Source organism: Protomyctophum bolini (assembly GCF_963924005.1).
Source record: "Protomyctophum bolini genome assembly, chromosome: 5".
Lineage (NCBI taxonomy): Eukaryota > Metazoa > Chordata > Actinopteri > Myctophiformes > Myctophidae > Protomyctophum > Protomyctophum bolini.
The window spans coordinates 502,955-524,827 of NC_137866.1; the positions used below are offsets into that span (position 1 = coordinate 502,955).

The following is a 21,873-nucleotide window of genomic DNA, read 5'->3' on the forward strand; positions in this document are numbered from 1 at the left end:
CACTTTTGGATAATTACTCCTCCAGATTCTGTCCAAAAATCCCGCAAATATGTATGTCTATAGTTATAGTCATGTGTTCAGGACGGATCCGTCCGATATTTTATATTCCATCCTAATTGGCTAACATTGGCTTTCAAAGTTTGCAGGATTGGCCCGTTTTGAACGAAATGCCTCAAACCATGAATGCAGCGTGCAATTTACGTGAAATCTGTCACACACTTTCCTACTAATATATAAGTTGAGGAATATATTCCACCCTTTTCACATTGGTGGATTTTTGCAAAAACGCTTTTTTGGAACAAAATGCCTCGAATCATCCAATTGCCATCCAAGGCATAAGAACAAATTGCACCTTTTTCACATTGGCCTATTATAGCGCCACCAGGAGGCCACAACCTGACCTGCCCTGAACTAGATGGGGCACGCATTACATGCATTAACCCACTCAGGGCGGGAACCCCTTTTGGTGTTTTAAAGCATTACGTTATACTTTAGCTTTTGAAAAATAGCAGATCTACAAGCTACGAGCTTGTGGAGCTGATATTTTTGAAAAATCGTGAAAATGTATTTTTTTGTAAACATATTTTCAGATGGGGGTCGGCGGCCAAATTAATATATTTTTGGGGGTCGTTGACATGAAAATGTTTGAGAACCACTGACACAGAACCACTGACACAGAACCACTGACACAGAACCACTGACACAGAAACCACTGACACAGAAACATGTTTTTCAAGAAAACTGTCATGATTTAGAAGGTATTTGTAGAATCGTAGTCAGTTTGTAGTCAGTCATGTTTTATTTACTACATGTTCTAAAGGAAGTGTGTTCTGGTTTAAACTAAAGGAAGTGTACACTGTGTTCTGGTTAAACTATAGGAAGTGTACACTGTTTTGGTTAAACTAAAGGAAGTGTGTGTTCTGCTTAAACCTCCAGCTGGTCAACAGCTACGTGATGACCAGCAGAGAGCTGTCACTCAACACGGCAGCCTGTCGACTCCTCCAGAACATCATGCCTGGTCTGGAGACTGCCGTGGTCTTCCAGGAGAAGGTAGGATATGACCCCTGACCTTTGACCCTGACCTCCAGAACATCATGCCTGGTCTTGGCTGTGATCTTAAAGGAGAATTCCATACTAAAAGGCTTTCTTACCTTTCTTTGTAGTTGTTACGTCCCCACCAAAGAGGTCCAGGTGTTATTTTGTGCAAAAGCTCCTATTTGGCTGTTTCCCCTACCATAAGCCCTAAATGAATTGAATGTTAATTTAATGGGGCTATGGGGTGTTGTGCTAATTCGCTTATTTCCATCGCTCAAAATTATAATTTCTTTGTATATATCCTCTCTTCATAATGTAAATAATATCCCAAGCGGCACACTTTACTACTTCTTTCGATGGAAATAAGCGAACTAGCATAACACCCCATAGCCCCATTCAATTCCCATTCAATGCAATGCAATTCATTGATGGCTTATGGTAGGGAAAATAGCCAATAAGGAGTTTTTGCACACCACCTCTTTGGTGGGGACGTAACAACTACTAAGAAAGCATTCTAGCATGGAATTCTCCTTTAACACAATATATGCCCCAGACGTCCATAGACGTCCTAGCAATGACCGCATTGTGCCCAGGACGTCTGTGGACGTCCCTTTCCCCTCCCATGTCAAAATGTGGCCACCCCACTGAATGAAAGGGCACATAATCATTATAATGTGTTCATTTGAAAGAAGAAAAACACTTTTTCTGTTTTTCTTCTTTGTAATAATTTGTTGGGCCCAAAATATTGTGATTTGTCACCCTTATCCCTAAACTAATTTGCCATTTTTTTACTATTTAAAAAAACATTTAAAATTAGTTCAACTAGCCGATCTACAAGCTCGCAATGTCTCGATGTAGATCACCTAATTGAACTATTTTAAAATGTTTTTTTTAAATAGTAAAACATTTTGGCAAATTAGTTTAGGGAGAAGATGGAGCTCATAGTATCCCATCCTTCAGGAGGGCATCGCAGAGTGGCTGTTAGTGATAGTGAACTCATTGTATCCCATCCTCCAGGAGGGCATCGTAGTGATATTTAACACATTGCGATCCCATCCTCCAGGAGGGCATTATGGTGATATTTAACTCATTGTGATCCCATCCTCCAGGAGGACATCGTAGTGATATTTAACACATTGTGATCCCATCCTCCAAGAGGACATCATAGTGATATTTAACACATTGCGATCCCATCCTCCAGGAGGACATCATAGTGATATTTAACTAATTGTATCCCAGCCTCCAGGAGGGCATTATGGTGATATTTAACTCATTGTGATCCCATCCTCCAGGAGGACATTATGGTGATATTTAACTCATTGTGATCCCATCCTCCAGGAGGACATTATGGTGATATTTAACACATTGCGATCCCATCCTCCAGGAGGACATCATAGTGATATTTAACTCATTGTATCCCAGCCTCCAGGAGGGCATTATGGTGATATTTAACTCATTGTGATCCCATCCTCCAGGAGGACATTATGGTGATATTTAACTCATTGTGATCCCATCCTCCAGGAGGACATTATGGTGATATTTAACTCATTGCGATCCCATCCTCCAGGAGGGCATCGTAGTGATATTTAACTCATTGTGATCCCATCCTCCAGGAGGGCATTATGGTGATATTTAACTCATTGTGATCCCATCCTCCAGGAGGACATCAGTGATATTTAACTGATTGTATCCCATCCTCCAGGAGGGCATCGTAGAGCGTCTCTTCAAGTGGGCTCAGGAGGCGGAGCAACCTCTGAGGATCTACGCCACGGGTCTGCTGGCCGGAGCCATGGAGAACCAGGACATCGCTGCCAATTATAGAGAGGAGAACTCTGTTCTGGTACGTATTCATTAACATAGGACCAGGAGAACTCTGTTCTGGTACGTATTCATTAACATAGAACCAGGAGAACTCTGTTCTGGTACGTATTCATTAACATAGGACCAGGAGAACTCTGTTCTAGTACGTATTCATTAATATAGGACCAGGAGAACTCTGTTCTGGTACGTATTCATTAACATAGGACCAGGAGAACTCTGTTCTGGTACGTATTCATTAACATAGGACCAGGAGAACTCTGTTCTGGTACGTATTCATTAACATAGAACCAGGAGAACTCTGTTCTGGTACGTATTCATTAACATAGAACCAGGAGAACTCTGTTCTGGTACGTATTCATTAAAGGGATTGTGACATTTAAAACACATTTTTGTAGATATTTTGTGTTCTTTGGCTTTTCTTGACATCAATTTCACAAAAAAAAACCCAAATTTGAACATTCAGTGTATTCTCCGCTGTCTGGACTTTTGTGAATAATTATGCAAATATGACTCGTGGCTTGGACGGCGGAGGCCTACGTAATGTAACGCTAAACCCCGCCCCCTCTCCTCTGCTCCCTGTCTACCAATTCTACTACCCGCCCCCCTCCTCCTCATCCCCGCCCCTCTCCTCTCCTCCACCTGCTCTCCTCTCTTCTTCCTCATTCTGTCCGCGACTTTGTTTCAGTATAATAATAATAATAATGGCTTCTAGAGAAAAAGCAATCTGCTCCGTTGTCGGCTGTGTCAATCAACACAAGTCCTTGCACTTTCCACCAACTGGCCTAGATGAAGATTCACGCTCTAGGTGGATGCATTTTATTTTTGACGGTAACGTTCCAACCAAGTTGTCAAAGAAGGGACTCTTGGTGTGCGCACATCATTTCACCCCAGAAAGTTTTTCAAATTCAGAGTGGATTTGCAACCAAACTTTTTATGAACCCAGGAGCAATACCAAGCATTCGTGTCCCAATCCCAACTATAAGTATTTATACTGCAATGATTTGTGTTAAATTGTTGTGCAGTACTATTTGAGTGGACTCACAATAAAAAATCAATCGCCTGCAGCACTCCGAAATGCTTCATGGTAGCCTACTTTTAATTTATAGTCAATCACTGCCACTACCCGCATTAGCTGTGTGTTTGACTATTATTAATCTTTGATTCGTGGCGTGCACCAGCTGTTGTAGATTGCATGTGCTCATTATTGTTCTTGTAATGCGATACAGTGGAATAGCAACGCGCAGCCAACGCTCGTGTGATATAATCCACGTTAAAAGTATGGCGAATAATGATAGGCTATAGTCATTGAGTATGATATCGATGACGATGACATTACACAAGTTTATGTCGACGTGGTCGTGGGGTGAGATATTGCAGGAGTTTCATAGGCGCGTTCGGAAATAGCGCACTAAGCCCACTGGCACTGTGCAATGCAAACTAATAGGCGAGTGCGCTCCGGTGCGGTATTTCCGAACGTGCCTTATTTGTTTACCAACTGTTGCTCGTACGATGACGTTGAATAGAGAATACATGTTACAAAGGGAGTCTACCAACGCGCCTCAAGCCTAAAACGGCTGATCCGGTGCTTCACAGGTGCAGGGACATCAAAGTTGCAAAAGGAGAGGAGACTGGAGCAACACAGACATTTTGAGCCTTTTACGTTTCGACCTTGCGGAACGTTAGTCGTTTTGTATACTCAGCACCTTAATAAAAGGCTCTAAATGTCCGTGTTGCTCCAGTCTCCTCTCCTTTTGCAGCAGAGAATACATGTTGTTGTCCATCCCCTCAGTACATACATGCAGTGATAGTCTTATTATAAATAACATTTTATATAAACTATAAACAAATAGTTATAAAAGGAGAAGAAGTTGCGTGCGTTGGCACTGGCAGCGTTGCTATGGCTGAGATGCTGTGAACTTGTAAAGGAAAAAAAAAAGAACAGTCCCTTTCTCTGAGGGGGGCGGAGAGGTATGGAGGGCTTGAGGGGTGGGGGGGGCGGAGCTGGGTAGTGATTGACAGGAAAGGGGGAATTACCGACATCTACAGGCTAAAATAATGTATTTTTCTATGCCTTCTCAGGATGCATATTACATACACACAAAAACTCCTGGCAAGAAATACTGGAGTGTTCAAAAAAAGTTCAAACTTTTTAGACACGTTTGAAGGACCATGGCCAAGACTTTTAATGTTGTTAAAATTATGTTAAAAATAATGTCATAATACCTTTAACATAGGACCAGGAGAACTCTGTTCTGGTACGTATTCATTAACATAGGACCAGGAGAACTCTGTTCTGTTACGTATTCATTAATATAGGACCAAGAGAACTCTGTTCTGGTACGTATTCATTAACATAGGACCAGGAGAACTCTGTTCTGGTACGTATTCATTAACATAGGACCAGGAGAACTCTGTTCTGGTACGTATTCATTAACATAGAACCAGGAGAACTCTGTTCTGGTACGTATTCATTAACAAAGGACCAGGAGAACTCTGTTCTGGTACGTATTCATTAACATAGGACCAGGAGAACTCTGTTCTGGTACGTATTCATTAACATAGGACCAGGAGAACTCTGTTCTGGTACGTATTCATTAATATAGGACCAGGAGAACTCTGTTCTGGTACGTATTCATTAATATAGGACCAGGAGAACTCTGTTCTGGTACGTATTCATTAACATAGGACCAGGAGAACTCTGTTCTGGTACGTATTCATTAACATAGGACCAGGAGAACTCTGTTCTGTTACGTATTCATTAATATAGGACCAGGAGAACTCTGTTCTGGTACGTATTCATTAACATAGGACCAGGAGAACTCTGTTCTGGTACGTATTCATTAACATAGGACCAGGAGAACTCTGTTCTGGTGAGTTATAGAGTCTCACGTTGCCAGATTGTTTCCTCCCGAAATGTTCAAATGCTTCCGTCATACAGTCTGGAGCAACGGAAGCTCTGATCATGAGTAAAATATAAATGCATGCATGAGGAGTCCATCCCCTTACCTTAACCCTAACCTCCCCTAATTCAGAGCAACGGACTGACCTCATGCTTCCCCTCCATGCATGAGGAGTCCATCCCCTTACCTTAACCCTAACCTCCCCTAATTCAGAGCAACGGACTGACCTCATGGTTCCCTCCATGCATGAGGAGTCTTACTTCCATGTGTTTTCTGGCAGGTTCCTCTGATGCTGCAGCGGCTCCGCCAGCTCCAGGACAAGGACTTGGAGAACCAAGAGTTCAAGAGACCGAGCCCCCGGAAGGGTCTGTTCCCTCTGGGGGGCCCCGAACCCAGCCTGTACCCCCTGGGGGGCACCGAACCCAGCCTGTACCCCCTGGGGGGCACCGAACCCAGCCTGTACCCCCTGGGGGCCCCCGAACCCAGCTTGTTCCCCCTGGGGGCCCCCGAACCTAGCTTGTTCCCCCTGGGGGCCCCCGAACCCAGCCTGTTCCCCCTTGGGGGCCCAGAGCCCCTCCTTCCCCTGGATGAGGAGGCGGTGGACGGGCGCTTCGACGGAAGCCCATTCGGCTCTGCGATGATGGGGTAGGCCTGCTGTCGCCATTATTACACAAATACACACATCGTCTAATCCAGTGTTAGCATAGCAGCATAGCAGTGTTAGCATAGCAGTGTTAGCATAGCAGCATAGCAGTGTCAGCATAGCAGTGTTAGCATAGCAGTGTCAGCATAGCAGCATAGCAGTGTCAGCATAGCAGTGTCAGCATAGCAGCATAGCAGTGTCGGCATAGCAGTGTTTAACACTTCAAATGGACATTACTCTCATCAGCACAACTAGGTTTGAAGGCTTTTTAGAGGTTTGTAGATCTGGTAATTCATCATAGGACTTGGTTCTGTAGATCTGGTAATTCAACATAAGACTAGGTTCTGTAAATCTGGTAATTCAAGGTTCCGTGACGAAGGAAGAGACACCTGTAATGGAAATAGCTGATCTACAAGCTCACAACGATGTGGTGATGCATTGTGAGTTTGTAGATGTCATTAGCTAATCTACATGATGATGTCATAGTGAAATGACATCACAATATCATCATCATTACAGCCGATATAATCGTCCTATAAAATGATCTGTCCTATAAACAAAACACCATTTAGGAACTTGATGTTTAACTTCTGGATCTTGGTAGCATTTATTTGTGGAGGTGCAGGTATTTAAAATGTTGCACTGGACAGTACATCTGAAAGGAGGACCAGATCATTACTTCCATGCTGCTGTGGTAGTCGGGCTCAAGGTGTATTCCTTTGGGCGAGCTAAGCCTCTTAGGGAGAACAGTGATCAGATTGAGGTCCACATCTTCAACCAGGTGTCGTTGCGCTGGAGGATTTTGCCCCCAGAGACAACAGGTGGAGGAGAGCGCCCCCTTGAGGTTCCCTCCAGGCGTCGGGGCCACACAGCTGTGCTGATTGGAGACACTGTCTACCTCTGGGGAGGGTACCCTTACTGCAATGTGCTTTATGCATTTGATGTAGACGCCCACATATCGTTGAAACCACAGGTTTCTGGGACTGTTCCAAATGGGAGGAGATACCACTCTGCCTGCGTCCTGGAGAAGGTCATGTTTATCCAAGGAGGAATCACCCAGCTGACACACTAATGACATCTACAAGTTGGACACCAGGACAATGGTCTCGTCTTTAATCAACACCAGAGGAACTCCTCCACCTGTTTCATCCAGTCACTCCGCCACCATTATCGGGACAAAGATGTTTGTATTTGGTGGATGGTCTGGGCATGAACAAAAGGTCTGCTATAACACCATCAGAGTGTTTGACACAGAGACCAACCTCTGGCTGAGCACGCCTTCTGCACAGATTCTTCCAGAAAGACGCCACGGTCATTCTACCTTCGCCTACAATGGAGAGATGTACATATTTGGTGGCAAAAAGTCAACCCAGAAATTCAACGACATGTGGAAATTCAACCCAGAGACCTTCTCCTGGAGTCAGGTTGAGCCCAAAGGGAAAAGCCCATGTACGAAGTCTTGTTGGATGGCCTGTTGTTGCATGGGAGATCTTATCATCCTCTTTGGAGGAAACAACAGATCTGATGAGTTGTTCATCTTAGACTTTAGTCTGAGTCTTAAGATGTTGTGCAAACTGTCAGTTATTCAGTACGGTCTGGAGCAGTCACAACTTCCACATGGCATCAAGTGGGAACTGGCAGCCATGACTAGCAACAACTGAACCATTAACATCAAAAGGAAATAACAAAAAAATTAAATGTATCTGCAAGCCGCTAAGAACGTGGTCATGTCCAAAAAATAATCCTATGATTTGGGGAAAAACTAAAGTTTTAATATCCAATGACAGCCCCTTCACGTTTGAGTGGTTGAGCACAGCATGTGATGTATAAGTGTGTGATTTTTTTACTTGAGAGCTACTTTAAAAATGATCAGCTACCATCTACCACCATAAAAACTATTCTCATTACTGAAAATCGGTTTAAAAATCACACCTGTGTGAAGTGAGGGGCGCTCTGATCATTATACATCATCTCATGAACAACTGAATTCATGTGATTGGTTAGCCGATTTGCTCATCTACATATGACGTAGATTTTCCCTTCATTGTCAGCGGCATTTAATGTTTGTGTTGCCACAGATTTACGTCATATTTGAGTCACATATGACATAATTTATCCTTTCATTGTCAAGGGCAAATATGAGATGTGTGGGGAAGATGTATATAGGAGGGCCCATATGCCCTTACTTGGCTGCATTCAAGACACCTGCCTTGTGTCTGACACCTGCCTTGTGTCTGACACCTGACTTGTGTCTGACACCTGCCTTGTGTCTGACACCTGACTTGTGTCTGACACCTGACTTGTGTCTGACACCTGACTTGTGTCTGAACACAGCTTTGATGGATGTGTTCTGCCCCCCCCTCCTCCCCCCATCAAACAAAATGTTTGGTCAAACCATATGGGGCTTCCATTGGAAATGCATTGGAGCGGCCATTGAACACAGACAAAAGACAGGTAGGTGTCTTGAATGTGTGAACGCAGCCCAGTAAGGCCATATGTCAACCCCACCCGCTCACCTCCGCCCCACCCCCCCGCCTGGTGCTACGGCCATCTTGCAAACTAAACACAATATAAACAATGGGAGAGGTGTGGGCTGGAAAGGACCTTATTTTCTGTCAGTTGGAAAAATTGTCCTGATCATTTTTAATCTTGGATAATATCTTCGGATATTAAACGATTGTTCCATTTCCTGAAAATGTCAGTTTGTGCCAAACAGCCGATCATTTCAAGTATTGTCATTAGATATTCTACATAATGATGTCATCGTGAAATGACATCACACTATCGTCATTACAGCCGATGTAATCGTCCTATAAAATGATCTGTCCTATAAACAAAACCCCATTTAGGAACTTTACTTTTAACGTCTGGATGTTAGTAGCATTTATTTGTGGAGGTGCAGGTATTTAAAATGTTGAACTGGACAGTACATCTGAAAGAAGGACCAGATCAGTATCAGTATCATTACTACTATGCTGCTGTGGTAGTCGGGCTCAAGGTGTATTCCTTTGCGCGAGCTAAGCCTCTTAGGGAGAACAACAGTGATCAGATTGAGGTCCACATCTTCAACCAGGTGTCGTTGCGCTGGAGGATTTTGCAAACGGCGACAACAGGAGGAGGAGAGCGCCCCCTTGAGGTTCCCTCCAGGCGTCGGGGCTACACAGCTGTGCTGATTGGAGACACTGTCTACCTCTGGGGAGGGTACCCTTACTGCAATGTGCTTTATGCATTTGATGTAGACGCCCACAGATCGTTCAAACCACAGGTTTCTGGGACTGTTCCAAATGGGAGGAGCTACCACTCTGCCTGCGTCCTGGAGAAGGTCATATTTATCCAAGGAGGAAACACCCAGCTGACTGGACGACGCACTAATGACATCTACAAGTTGGACACCAGGACAATGGTCTGGTCTTTAATCAACACCAGAGGAACTTCTCCACCTGTTTCATCCTGTCACTCCGCCACCATTATCGGGACAAAGATGTTTGTATTTGGGGGATGGTCTGGGCATGAACAAAAGGTCTGCTATAACACCATCAGAGTGTTTGACACAGAGACCAACCTCTGGCTGAGCACGCCTTCTGCACAGATTCTTCCAGAAAGACGTTACGGTCATTCTGCCTTTGCCTACAATGGAGAGATGTACATATTTGGTGGCTGCAACTCAACCCAGAAATTCAACGACATGTGGAAATTTAACCCAGAGACCTTCTCCTGGAGTCAGGTTGAGCCCAAAGGGAAAAGCCCATGTACGAAGTCTTGTTGGATGGCCTGTTGTTGCATGGGAGATCTTATCATCCTCTTTGGAGGAAACAACGGATCTGATGAGTTGTTCATCTTAGACTTTAGTCCATGTCTTAAGATGTTGTGCAAACTGTCAGTTATTCAGTACGGTCTGGAGCAGTCACAACTTCCAAATGGCATCAAGTGGGAACTGGCAGCCATGACTAGCAACAACTGAACCATTAACATCCAAAGGAAATAACAAAACACCAGTAAGACGCGCAAACGCGGGAAGCGAACGCAGCTCGTACATATTTGGGTTTTTTTAAGATTTATTTTTAAGTTATTCTTTTTTTAAGTTAAGTTATTTAAGTTTTTAACTTAGCCATAACCATATAAGGAGTCCCCAAAGCAGCTATACGTCCAAATATGGAGTGTGTGGCATCAATCACAAACAAATCACTCAGCTCCATATATGGGCACAAAGGGGGGACACACGGACACACACACACACACACAGACAGACAGACAGACAGACAGACAGACAGACAGACATGATCTGCTAGGTCTCATAGTAAGTGCTCACTGCGTACGCAATCACCTGTGTGAATTGAGGGGAGCTTTTATCATCACACATCACATTCCGTGATACACACAAAGCTGGACATAGGTGGCCAGTGCCCCTCAACAAATAAATACCTCTAAAGCCATAAAAATCAGATGGTATGAGATGATCGCTAAAGATGATTGTGTCTCTGGAGTTCAATCAGAAACATCCCTGTGTCCCCTGGCTTGGTACCCTCACAAAAACATGCAGTAATCCTGGTCTCAAAACTTCCTCCCCCTGGCCAGCCGGGGCACCTGAAGGAGGGGAAAGGAACTGGTTGGAATGACGTGTTCCTTCCACACGCTACGTCCAACCGGGGAAACTCCCCCTGTCCGGTGTAAAGGATCGACTTGGACACTCGGGCATGAAGGAGGCATGAGTTCAAGTCCGTTGCTCTCCCCAGGTTGGCGGAGGCTGTGTCATGTTGTCTGCGATGTTCATGCCCAGGAACCTGAAGTCTGAGACCCTTTCCACCTCTTCTCCCTTGATGGAGATAGGCTGGATATGCTGAATATTCTTCCTCCTTAAGTCAACGATCAGCTCCTTGTTCTTGAAGGTGTTGTTCATCTCATACCATTCTGACCTCTTCCCTTTACGTGGTCTCATCCCCTTCATTGGGGCAATGAGTCCCACCACTGTGGTGTCCCTTTACGCGGTCTCATCCCCTTCATTGGGGCAATGAGTCCCACCACTGTGGTGTCCCTTTACGCGGTCTCATCCCCTTCATTGGGGCAATGAGTCCCACCACTGTGGTTGATGATGGCATTACACGGATGGATGGGAGTACAGTGGTGGGTGTAGAGTAGGGGGCTCAGCACACAGCCCTGTGGAGCACCAGTGCTGACGCTGAGGGCTGAGGAGAGATGTGGTCCTACTCTTAAGGCCTATTCATAGTCTGGATTTTCGGTGGTGAGGTGACCACCGCTCCGGTGGTGAGCTGACCACCCGAGCTGAAATAACGTTGAGCGGTGGTGAGTAAAAACAGAGAAGGGCTGGAGCGGTGGCGTTGGTTTGCTCTTCACCGCGGCTCATGACGTCATGTTGTAGTTCGGTGGTCACCTAACCACCGAAAATCCAGACTATGTGTGAGCCTTTACTCTCTGAGGCGGTCTGTCAGAAAATCAAAAAATCAGCAGGAAACTCAGAGCACCTGTTTGAGCCTGCAGAAACCCAACAGGCCACAGAAAATATACTGAATGTTAAAATATCAGGTTTTTTGGGTGCAATTGAGCTCCGAAAACCTTAAAAAAACTTTTTCTAATGTCACACAATCCCTTGTGATGTGCTCCACAGCTCTGCGACGGGGCCCACGCTGAGCCAGAAGGGAACGGTTGAAAACGCAGACCTGATGGAGCGAGACGGGAGAAGCTCTCCTCCGTTCCCCTCCTCCGTCGCCGGGGACTCGTTCCGCCTGGCGTCGCCTCTTCGGAACGGCGTGTCGGGGGGGCGGGCCAGCGCGCCCGGTGGGGCGGGCCGGACGTCCATGATGAAACCGCTGCTGACCAATCAGGACGAGGCCGACGGGAAGGCGGAGGGCGGCGGTAAGCAAGGCCAGTTTTTTACCTATAGATATAAAGATATTCGGGGCTTGATTAGAGCTTAATTTGACTTTGATATTAAAATAAACGGTGATCGCTTAGCATCGGGGACAGATGACTGTGTGACACAGTGCAGAAAGCTAGCGGATGTTGTGATCCGTGTAACCGGAAGTGGCATCGCCAGATTCGCTCTATTCGGTCAAAATGGGCATAATGGTGAATTTACTGCCAGCATCAGGACTGAGTCTCTAACACTATAGGATTGCAGCGTGATAAATGAGACATAGTGTGTATATCACAGATTTTTCTATTGGCATTAACATGATGAATTAAAAATATGAATAGAGCAGGTAGAAAACTGCACTGAAAAGCTGCTATTGGGCTGGTAGTCCGAGGGTTAAAGGACCACTTCACCACTGGCGCAATTGTTTTCTACTAGGTCTGTGTCTCATAGGAGGGCTGTGGGCAGTTCAGAAACCGTCTTCCAGTGACATCATCAATGGGGAATACAAGCTAATAGAAACTGCGGGCTTTCTAGTCCTGAAAAGTTGCAATGCGAAAATGGAAGCCATCGTTCTCACAATCTAAATCTAAACATTTTTGTAAAAAAAATAGTGTTTAAAAAATGATCTGCCTAATGATGATGTCACTGGAAGACGGTTTGTTAAACTGCCCACGACCCTATATGAGACACAGACTGAGTAGAAAAAAATCGTGCCCTTTTATCTTGATTATTAGTGATATATGAAGATAGGTTGAAAAGTGGTGAAGTGGTCCTTTAAGGCCGATGTAATGCTATAGTTTTACATGTTCTTCTATGGTGTCATAACTCCACAGCGCTAGGCTCCTCCTACCTGAAGCCTAGTGTAGTTTTACATGTTCTATGGTGTCATAACTCCACAGCGCTAGGCTCCTCCTACCTGAAGCCTAGTGTAGTTTTACATGTTCTATGGTGTCATAACCCCACAGCGCTAGGCTCCTCCTACCTGAAGCATAGTATAGTTTTACATGTTCTATGGTGTCATAACTCCACAGCGCTAGGCTCCTCCTACCTGAAGCATAGTATAGTTTTACATGTTCTATATGGTGTCATAACTCCACAGCGCTAGGCTCCTCCTACCTGAAGCCTAGTGTAGTTTTACATGTTCTATGGTGTCATAACCCCACAGCGCTAGGCTCCTCCTACCTGAAGCGTACTATAGTTTTACATGTTCTATGGTGTCGTAACTCCACAGCGCTAGGCTCCTCCTACCTGAAGCCTAGTGTAGTTTTACATGTTCTATATGGTGTCATAACCCCACAGCGCTAGGCTCCTCCTACCTGAAGCCTAGTGTAGTTTTACATGTTCTATGGTGTCATAACTCCACAGCGCTAGGCTCCTCCTACCTGAAGCCTAGTGTAGTTTTACATGTTCTATATGGTGTCATAACCCCACAGCGCTAGGCTCCTCCTACCTGAAGCCTAGTGTAGTTTTACATGTTCTATGGTGTCGTAACCCCACAGCGCTAGGCTCCTCCTACCTGAAGCATAGTATAGTTTTACATGTTCTATGGTGTCGTAACCCCACAGCGCTAGGCTCCTCCTACCTGAAGCGTAAGGCCGACCGGGACAAGGCGGACAGGGAGACGTCGGGCCGGAAGGCCAAACAGAAGCTGAACTTCTCCCTGCCGGAGCCGGAGAGGAACTTCAGCGAGCTGTCCAACAGCAGCTGGTCGGAGATGAGCCCCTGGGTGATCGGAAACAACTACCACCTGTTCCCGCTGACGCCCGAGATAGAGCAGCGCCTCATCCTGCAGTACCTGACCCCTCTGGGGGAGTACCAGGAGGTAAGGACCCCTCAACCTGACCCCTCACCCCTCTGCCCCTCAACCTGACCCCTCACCCCCCTAGGGGAGTATCAGGAGGTAAGGACCCCTCAACCTGACCCCTCACCCCTCTGGGGGAGTATCAGGAGTTAAGGACCCCTCAACCTGACCCCCTCTCTGCTGCATCGTGGGGCTCAGAGCAGCAGTCTCATGTCTCTGCTGCTGCATCGTGGGGCCTAGAGCAGCAGTCTCATGTCTCTGCTGCTGCAACGTGGGGCTCAGAGCAGCAGTCTCATGTCTCTGCTGCATCGTGGGGCCTAGAGCAGCAGTCTCATGTCTCTGCTGCTGCATCGTGGGGCTCAGAGCAGCAGTCTCATGTCTCTGCTGCATCGTGGGGCCTAGAGCAGCAGTCTCATGTCTCTGCTGCTGCATCGTGGGGCTCAGAGCAGCAGTCTCATGTCTCTGCTGCATCGTGGGGCCTAGAGCAGCAGTCTCATGTCTCTGCTGCTGCACCGTGGGGCTCAGAGCAGCAGTCTCATGTCTCTGCTGCTGCACCGTGGGGCTCAGAGCAGAAGTCTCATGTCTCTGCTGCTGCATCGTGGGGCCTAGAGCAGGTGTTTCAGCTCCTAGCGGTCTTCATGTCTCATTGTGTGTTATTTATAACATGTGTTTCAGCTCCTAGCGGTCTTTAGGTTTAGGTTTAGGTTTATTTATTTAGCATGTAGTACAAAAAATAGACAATAACATATCAAAGAACAAAAATACAATGCAAGGAAGGGAAGAAGCCAGCTGGCTTTTTTGGAATCCTTTCCTGTAGGAAGAGGTCATTGGTTTAAAAGATTAAAAGTTCATAAAGAACAGTACAAAAGTCTACAAGTAGGCAAAGGGGGGCAGCTGTGCAGTAAAGAAATGAAAACACAGACTGCACAAAAAACAGAAATAAACAATACAACAACACACACACAAAAGAAAATATAACGCATCAAGGTAAAACATGTAATCTACAGAGAGGAAGAAATAAGATATTTCTTTAGATGTTTTTTTGAATATTGGCAAGGATAATGAGGATTTAAGTGAAGCATTCCATAGTTCCATAGATGAGGGCCTCTAAATCTGATGAAAGATGTTTGGAAGTGCGACAATAGGGTAATTCAAAAATGATCTCTTTGCCTTGTGGGGTAGGAGTGAATGTCAGAAGTAACACGGAAGAAATTGTGAAAAGAAGTCTTCATGTCTCATTGTATGTTTATAACATGTGTTTCAGCTCCTAGCGGTCTTCATGTCTCAGTTTTAACATGTTATAACATGTGTTTCAGCTCCTAGCGGTGTTATAACATGTGTTATAACATGTGTTTCAGCTCCTAGCGGTGTTATAACATGTGTTATAACATGTGTTTCAGCTCCTAGCGGTCTTCATGTCTCAGGGAGCCAGACAGCTGCTGATGCACTACATGGATCTGAAGCAGACCAACGACGTTCAGCTGACCTTCGAAGCTCTGAAGGTAAAAAAACACTCACTGTCCTGATACTGTACGACGTACAGTAATGATACCGTACGTACAGTAAGAACACTCACTGTCCCGTTTATACTTCAAAGCCAATGAGTTAACCCATTCTGACCTGAGATCAGATTCTAAAAAATCTCTGTTTGAAAATGACAGTTTTCTGAAAAAGCCATGTTTCTATGTCAGTCCTTCTTCGAGTGGCGCGCTACGAGCTTGTAGATCTGCTATTTTTAAATAGCTAAAGCATAACGTAATGCTAACACCAAAAGGGGTTCCCGCCCAGAATGGGTTAAAAGTCCATAGACTTGGCTGCCATATGACTGTCATGTTATCTGGTTTATCTCTCTCTCTCTCTCTGTGGTTCCAGTACCTGGTTCAGTACCTGGTTTATCTCTCTCTCTCTGTGGTTCCAGTACCTGGTTCAGTACCTGGTTTATCTCTCTCTCTCTCTGTGGTTCCAGTACCTGGTTCAGTACCTGGTTTATCTCTCTCTCTCTCTGTGGTTCCAGTACCTGGTTCAGTACCTGGTTTATCTCTCTCTCTCTGTGGTTCCAGTACCTGGTTCAGTACCTGGTTTATCTCTCTCTCTCTGTGGTTCCAGTACCTGGTTCAGTACCTGGTTTATCTCTCTCTCTCTGTGGTTCCAGTACCTGGTTCAGTACCTGGTTTATCTCTCTCTCTCTGTGGTTCCAGTACCTGGTTCAGTACCTGGTTTATCTCTCTCTCTCTGTGGTTCCAGTACCTGGTTCAGTACCTGGTTTATCTCTCTCTCTCTGTGGTTCCAGTACCTGGTTCAGTACCTGGTTTATCTCTCTCTCTCTGTGGTTCCAGTACCTGGTTCAGTACCTGGTTTATCTCTCTCTCTCTGTGGTTCCAGTACCTGGTTCAGTACCTGGTTTATCTCTCTCTCTGTGGTTCCAGTACCTGGTTCAGTACCTGGTTTATCTCTCTCTCTGTGGTTCCAGTACCTGGTTCAGTACCTGGTTTATCTCTCTCTCTCTCTGTGGTTCCAGTACCTGGTTCAGTACCTGGTTTATCTCTCTCTCTCTCTGTGGTTCCAGTACCTGGTTCAGTACCTGGTTTATCTCTCTCTCTCTGTGGTTCCAGTACCTGGTTCAGTACCTGGTTTATCTCTCTCTCTCTGTGGTTCCAGTACCTGGTTCAGTACCTGGTTTATCTCTCTCTCTCTGTGGTTCCAGTACCTGGTTCAGTACCTGGTTTATCTCTCTCTCTCTGTGGTTCCAGTACCTGGTTCAGTACCTGGTTTATCTCTCTCTCTCTGTGGTTCCAGTACCTGGTTCAGTACCTGGTTTATCTCTCTCTCTGTGGTTCCAGTACCTGGTTCAGTACCTGGTTTATCTCTCTCTCTGTGGTTCCAGTACCTGGTTCAGTACCTGGTTTATCTCTCTCTCTCTCTGTGGTTCCAGTACCTGGTTCAGTACCTGGTTTATCTCTCTCTCTCTCTGTGGTTCCAGTACCTGGTTCAGTACCTGGTTTATCTCTCTCTCTCTCTGTGGTTCCAGTACCTGGTTCAGTACCTGGTTTATCTCTCTCTCTCTGTGGTTCCAGTACCTGGTTCAGTACCTGGTTTATCTCCATACTTCTCTCTCTCTCTGTGGTTCCAGTACCTGGTTTATCTCTCTCTCTCTGTGGTTCCAGTACCTGGTTCAGTACCTGGTTTATCTCTCTCTCTCTGTGGTTCCAGTACCTGGTTCAGTACCTGGTTTATCTCTCTCTCTCTCTGTGGTTCCAGTACCTGGTTCAGTACCTGGTTTATCTCAATACTTCTCTCTCTCTCTGTGGTTCCAGTACCTGGCGTCTCTCCTCCTCCACAAGAAGTTTGCAGCAGAGTTCGTGGCTCACGGAGGAGTTCAGAAGCTGCTGGAGATCCCAAGACCGTCCATGGCCGCCACAGGGGTGTCCCTGTGTCTCTATTACCTGGCCTACAACCAGGACGCCATGGAGAGGGTACGGTTCAACCTCTATCTATATAAACCTGAGAGGGTACGGGTTAACATAAACCTGTCCCTGTGTCTCTATTACCTGGCCTACAACCAGGACGCCATGGAGAGGGTACGGTTCAACCTCTATCTATATAAACCTGAGAGGGTACGGTTCAACCTCTATCTATATAAACCTGAGAGGGTACGGTTCAACCTCTATCTATATAAACCTGAGAGGGTACGGTTCAACCTCTATCTATATAAACCTGAGAGGGTACGGTTCAACCTCTATCTATATAAACCTGAGAGGGTACGGATTAATCTCTATCTATATAAACCTGAGAGGGTACGGATTAACATAAACCTGTCCCTGTGTCTCTATTACCTGGCCTACAACCAGGACGCCATGGAGAGGGTACGGATCAACCTCTATCTATATAAACCTGAGAGGGTGGGCTACAGTACACCCTCCCCTCTCAGACATATTGTTCTGTTCTCTAGGTGTGCATGCTGCCTGCCTCCACCCTGTCTGAGGTGGTAGTCTAATTGTTCTGTTCTCTCTAACAGGTGTGCATGCTGCCGGCCTCCACCCTGTCTGAGGTGGTAGTCTAATTGTTCTGTTCTCTCTAACAGGTGTGCATGCTGCCGGCCTCCACCCTGTCTGAGGTGGTGGGCTACACCCTGTGGCTGTTGGAGTGCTCCCACGCGTCAGGCTGCTGCCACGCCACCATGTTCTTCTCCATCAGCTTCTCCTTCCGCGCCGTCCTGGAGCTGTTCGACCACCACGACGGCCTGAGACGTCTGGTGAACCTGGTGAGACTCTTATCTATCTACCTATCTAACCTATCCATCTAATAATAATAATAAAACTTTATTTGTATAGCACCTTTCATGACATGAAATGCAGCTCAAAGTGCTTTACAGAAAAATGGAGAATAAAAGAAATGCAAGGCAACAACATTAAGAACAAGCAGTAATGCAATACAGTGAGGACATGAATAACAAAAATAAAAGATCAATTAAAAGCAATGTTGTAGAAGTGGGTCTTGAGCTGTGCTTTAAAAATGTCTACAGAGGCTGCCTGACGAAGGTACAGTGGGAGTTTGTTCCATGCCGACGGCCCGTAGAAGCAAAAAGCTGCTTCCCCGTATTTTTTAGTTGCCATTTTTTTTGGCAAAGCGAGCAGGCCAGCAGTGGAATGCCAAAACTGGAGTAATGTTCTCTCATCTTAGTTCTAGTTAAAACTCTGGCTGCTGCATTTTGGACAAGTTGCAATCTGTCAGTTGTTTTCTTAGGCAGTTCTGAAAAAAGTGCATTGCAGTAGTCGAGCCGAGAAAAAACAAAGCTGAGAAAAAACAAAGGCGTGGATTAGCGTTTTTGCATCGTCCAAGGACAAATAGGCTCTGATTCGTGCAATATTTCTAAGGTGAAGAAAGGCAATCTTGGTGACATGATTAATGTGTGAATTAAAATTCAATTCAGAATCAATAATCTACCTACCTACCTGGATAGGATTCTCTCTAAGTGGCATAAACAGAGTTCTCCATCCTATCAAATAGTAATGCCCAGCGCTCAGGTCGGAGATTAAAGGAGAATTCCATGCTAGAATGCTTTCTTACCTTTCTTTGTAGTCGTTACGTCCCCACCAAAGAGGTCCAGGTGTTTTTTTGTGCAAAAGCTCCTTATTGGCTATGTCCCCTACCATAAGCGCTCAATTAATTGAATGGGGCTATGGGGTGTTGTGCTAATTTGCTTATTTCCATCGAAATAAGTAGTAAACTGTGCCGCTTGGGATGTTATTTACATTATGAAGAGAGGATATATACAAAAAACATATAATTTTCAGCGATGGAAATAAGTGAATTAGCACAACACCCCATAGCCCCATTAAATTCCCATTCCATTCAATGCAATTCATTTAAGGCTTATGGTAGGGGAAATAGCCAATAAGGAGCTTTTGCACAAAATAACACCTGGACCTCTTTGGTGGGGACGTAACGAAGGGAAGAAAGCCTTTTAGTATGGAATTCTCCTTTAATAAAAGGACGGAACTTTATTGATCGCATCGCTCCACAGGGCAACATTCAATGTCATTTAACTTTATCGATCGCATCGCTCCACAGGGCAACATTCAATGTCATTTAACTTTATTGATCGCATCGCTCCACAGGGCAACATTCAATGCCATTTAACTTTATTGATCGCATCGCTCCACAGGGCAACATTCAATGCCATTTAACTTTATTGATCGCATCGCTCCACAGGGCAACATTCAATGTCATTTAACTTTATTGATCGCATCGCTCCACAGGGCAACATTCAATGCCATTTAACTTTATCGATCGCATCGCTCCACAGGGCAACATTCAATGTCATTTAACTTTATTGATCGCATCGCTCCACAGGGCAACATTCAATGCCATTTAACTTTATCGATCGCATCGCTCCACAGGGCAACATTCAATGTCATTTAACTTTATTGATCGCATCGCTCCACAGGGCAACATTCAATGTAATTTCCGGTTGGGACGTCATCCAAAATGTCCCCCCCCATTTTAGCGGATGAGGGTGAAAATCGTGAATAACTCTTGATCTAAATCATTCCGTCCAATTCTAATCAAAGATTATGTGTTAGACGGCGTTAGAATTAATCATACCTCCTGCTGTTGTCGATCGCCTCGGGGGTGTTTAGGCTACATCTAGCTACATCTAGCTACTTCAGCCACATCCGGTCCGTCGCTAAGTGTGCTCCGCTGCTATAAATCGCTGGGTCCTAAATACCCCCCAGGCACATTATGCTCTGATGTTTTGCAGATCAGTACATGATGCTCTGATGTGTGTGTAGATCAGTACTTTAGAGATCCTCAACCCAGAGGACCAGGGCACCCTGCTCAGTGATGATGTCCTGATGTGTGTGTAGATCAGTACTTTAGAGATCCTCAACCCAGAGGACCAGGGCACCCTGCTCAGTGATGATGTCCTGATGTGTGTGTAGATCAGTACTTTAGAGATCCTCAACCCCGAGGACCAGGGCACCCTGCTCAGTGATGATGCTCTGATGTGTGTGTAGATCAGTACTTTAGAGATCCTCAACCCAGAGGACCAGGGCACCCTGCTCAGTGATGATGTCCTGATGTGTGTGTAGATCAGTACTTTAGAGATCCTCAACCCAGAGGACCAGGGCACCCTGCTCAGTGATGATGTCCTGATGTGTGTGTAGATCAGTACTTTAGAGATCCTCAACCCAGAGGACCAGGGCACCCTGCTCAGTGATGATGTCCTGATGTGTGTGTAGATCAGTACTTTAGAGATCCTCAACCCAGAGGACCAGGGCACCCTGCTCAGTGATGATGTCCTGATGTGTGTGTAGATCAGTACTTTAGAGATCCTCAACCCAGAGGATCAGGGCACCCTGCTCAGTGATGATGTCCTGATGTGTGTGTAGATCAGTACTTTAGAGATCCTCAACCCAGAGGACCAGGGCACCCTGCTCAGTGATGATGTCCTGATGTGTGTGTAGATCAGTACTTTAGAGATCCTCAACCCAGAGGACCAGGGCACCCTGCTCAGTGATGATGTCCTGATGTGTGTGTAGATCAGTACTTTAGAGATCCTCAACCCAGAGGACCAGGGCACCCTGCTCAGTGATGATGTCCTGATGTGTGTGTAGATCAGTACTTTAGAGATCCTCAACCCAGAGGACCAGGGCACCCTGCTCAGTGATGATGTCCTGATGTGTGTGTAGATCAGTACTTTAGAGATCCTCAACCCAGAGGACCAGGGCACCCTGCTCAGTGATGATGTCCTGATGTGTGTGTAGATCAGTACTTTAGAGATCCTCAACCCAGAGGATCAGGGCACCCTGCTCAGTGATGATGTCCTGATGTGTGTGTAGATCAGTACTTTAGAGATCCTCAACCCAGAGGACCAGGGCACCCTGCTCAGTGATGATGTCCTGATGTGTGTGCAGATCAGTACTTTAGAGATCCTCAACCCAGAGGACCAGGGCTCCCTGCTCAGTGATGATGTCCTGATGTGTGTGTAGATCAGTACTTTAGAGATCCTCAACCCAGAGGACCAGGGCACCCTGCTCAGTGATGATGTCCTGATGTGTGTGTAGATCAGTACTTTAGAGATCCTCAACCCAGAGGACCAGGGCACCCTGCTCAGTGATGATGTCCTGATGTGTGTGTAGATCAGTACTTTAGAGATCCTCAACCCAGAGGACCAGGGCACCCTGCTCAGTGATGATGTCCTGATGTGTGTGTAGATCAGTACTTTAGAGATCCTCAACCCAGAGGACCAGGGCACCCTGCTCAGTGATGATGTCCTGATGTGTGTGTAGATCAGTAC

At 45.8% G+C, this 21,873-nt stretch overlaps 1 protein-coding gene across 4 annotated transcripts in view; it reads left to right on the forward strand.

Annotated features, from left to right (window-relative positions):
• The first annotated feature begins 942 nt into the window (after window positions 1-942).
• Window positions 943-21,873, forward strand: part of dcaf1 (ddb1 and cul4 associated factor 1) — a 46,509-nt gene continuing 25,578 nt past the window's right edge. For 3 of the 4 annotated variants that reach the window (XM_080763966.1, XM_080763968.1, XM_080763969.1), the window contains exons 1-8: window positions 943-1,050; window positions 2,738-2,875; window positions 6,037-6,401; window positions 12,023-12,270; window positions 13,837-14,093; window positions 15,473-15,574; window positions 17,387-17,545; window positions 18,154-18,333. In XM_080763966.1, the coding sequence (XP_080620092.1) occupies window positions 955-1,050; window positions 2,738-2,875; window positions 6,037-6,401; window positions 12,023-12,270; window positions 13,837-14,093; window positions 15,473-15,574; window positions 17,387-17,545; window positions 18,154-18,333 (1,545 nt within the window). In that variant the 5' untranslated portion in view covers window positions 943-954. Of the gene's footprint in view, window positions 1,051-2,737; window positions 2,876-6,036; window positions 6,402-12,022; window positions 12,271-13,836; window positions 14,094-15,472; window positions 15,575-17,386; window positions 17,546-18,021; window positions 18,055-18,153; window positions 18,334-21,873 lie in introns of all 4 variants that reach the window. The other variant, XM_080763967.1, reaches the window with a different exon arrangement.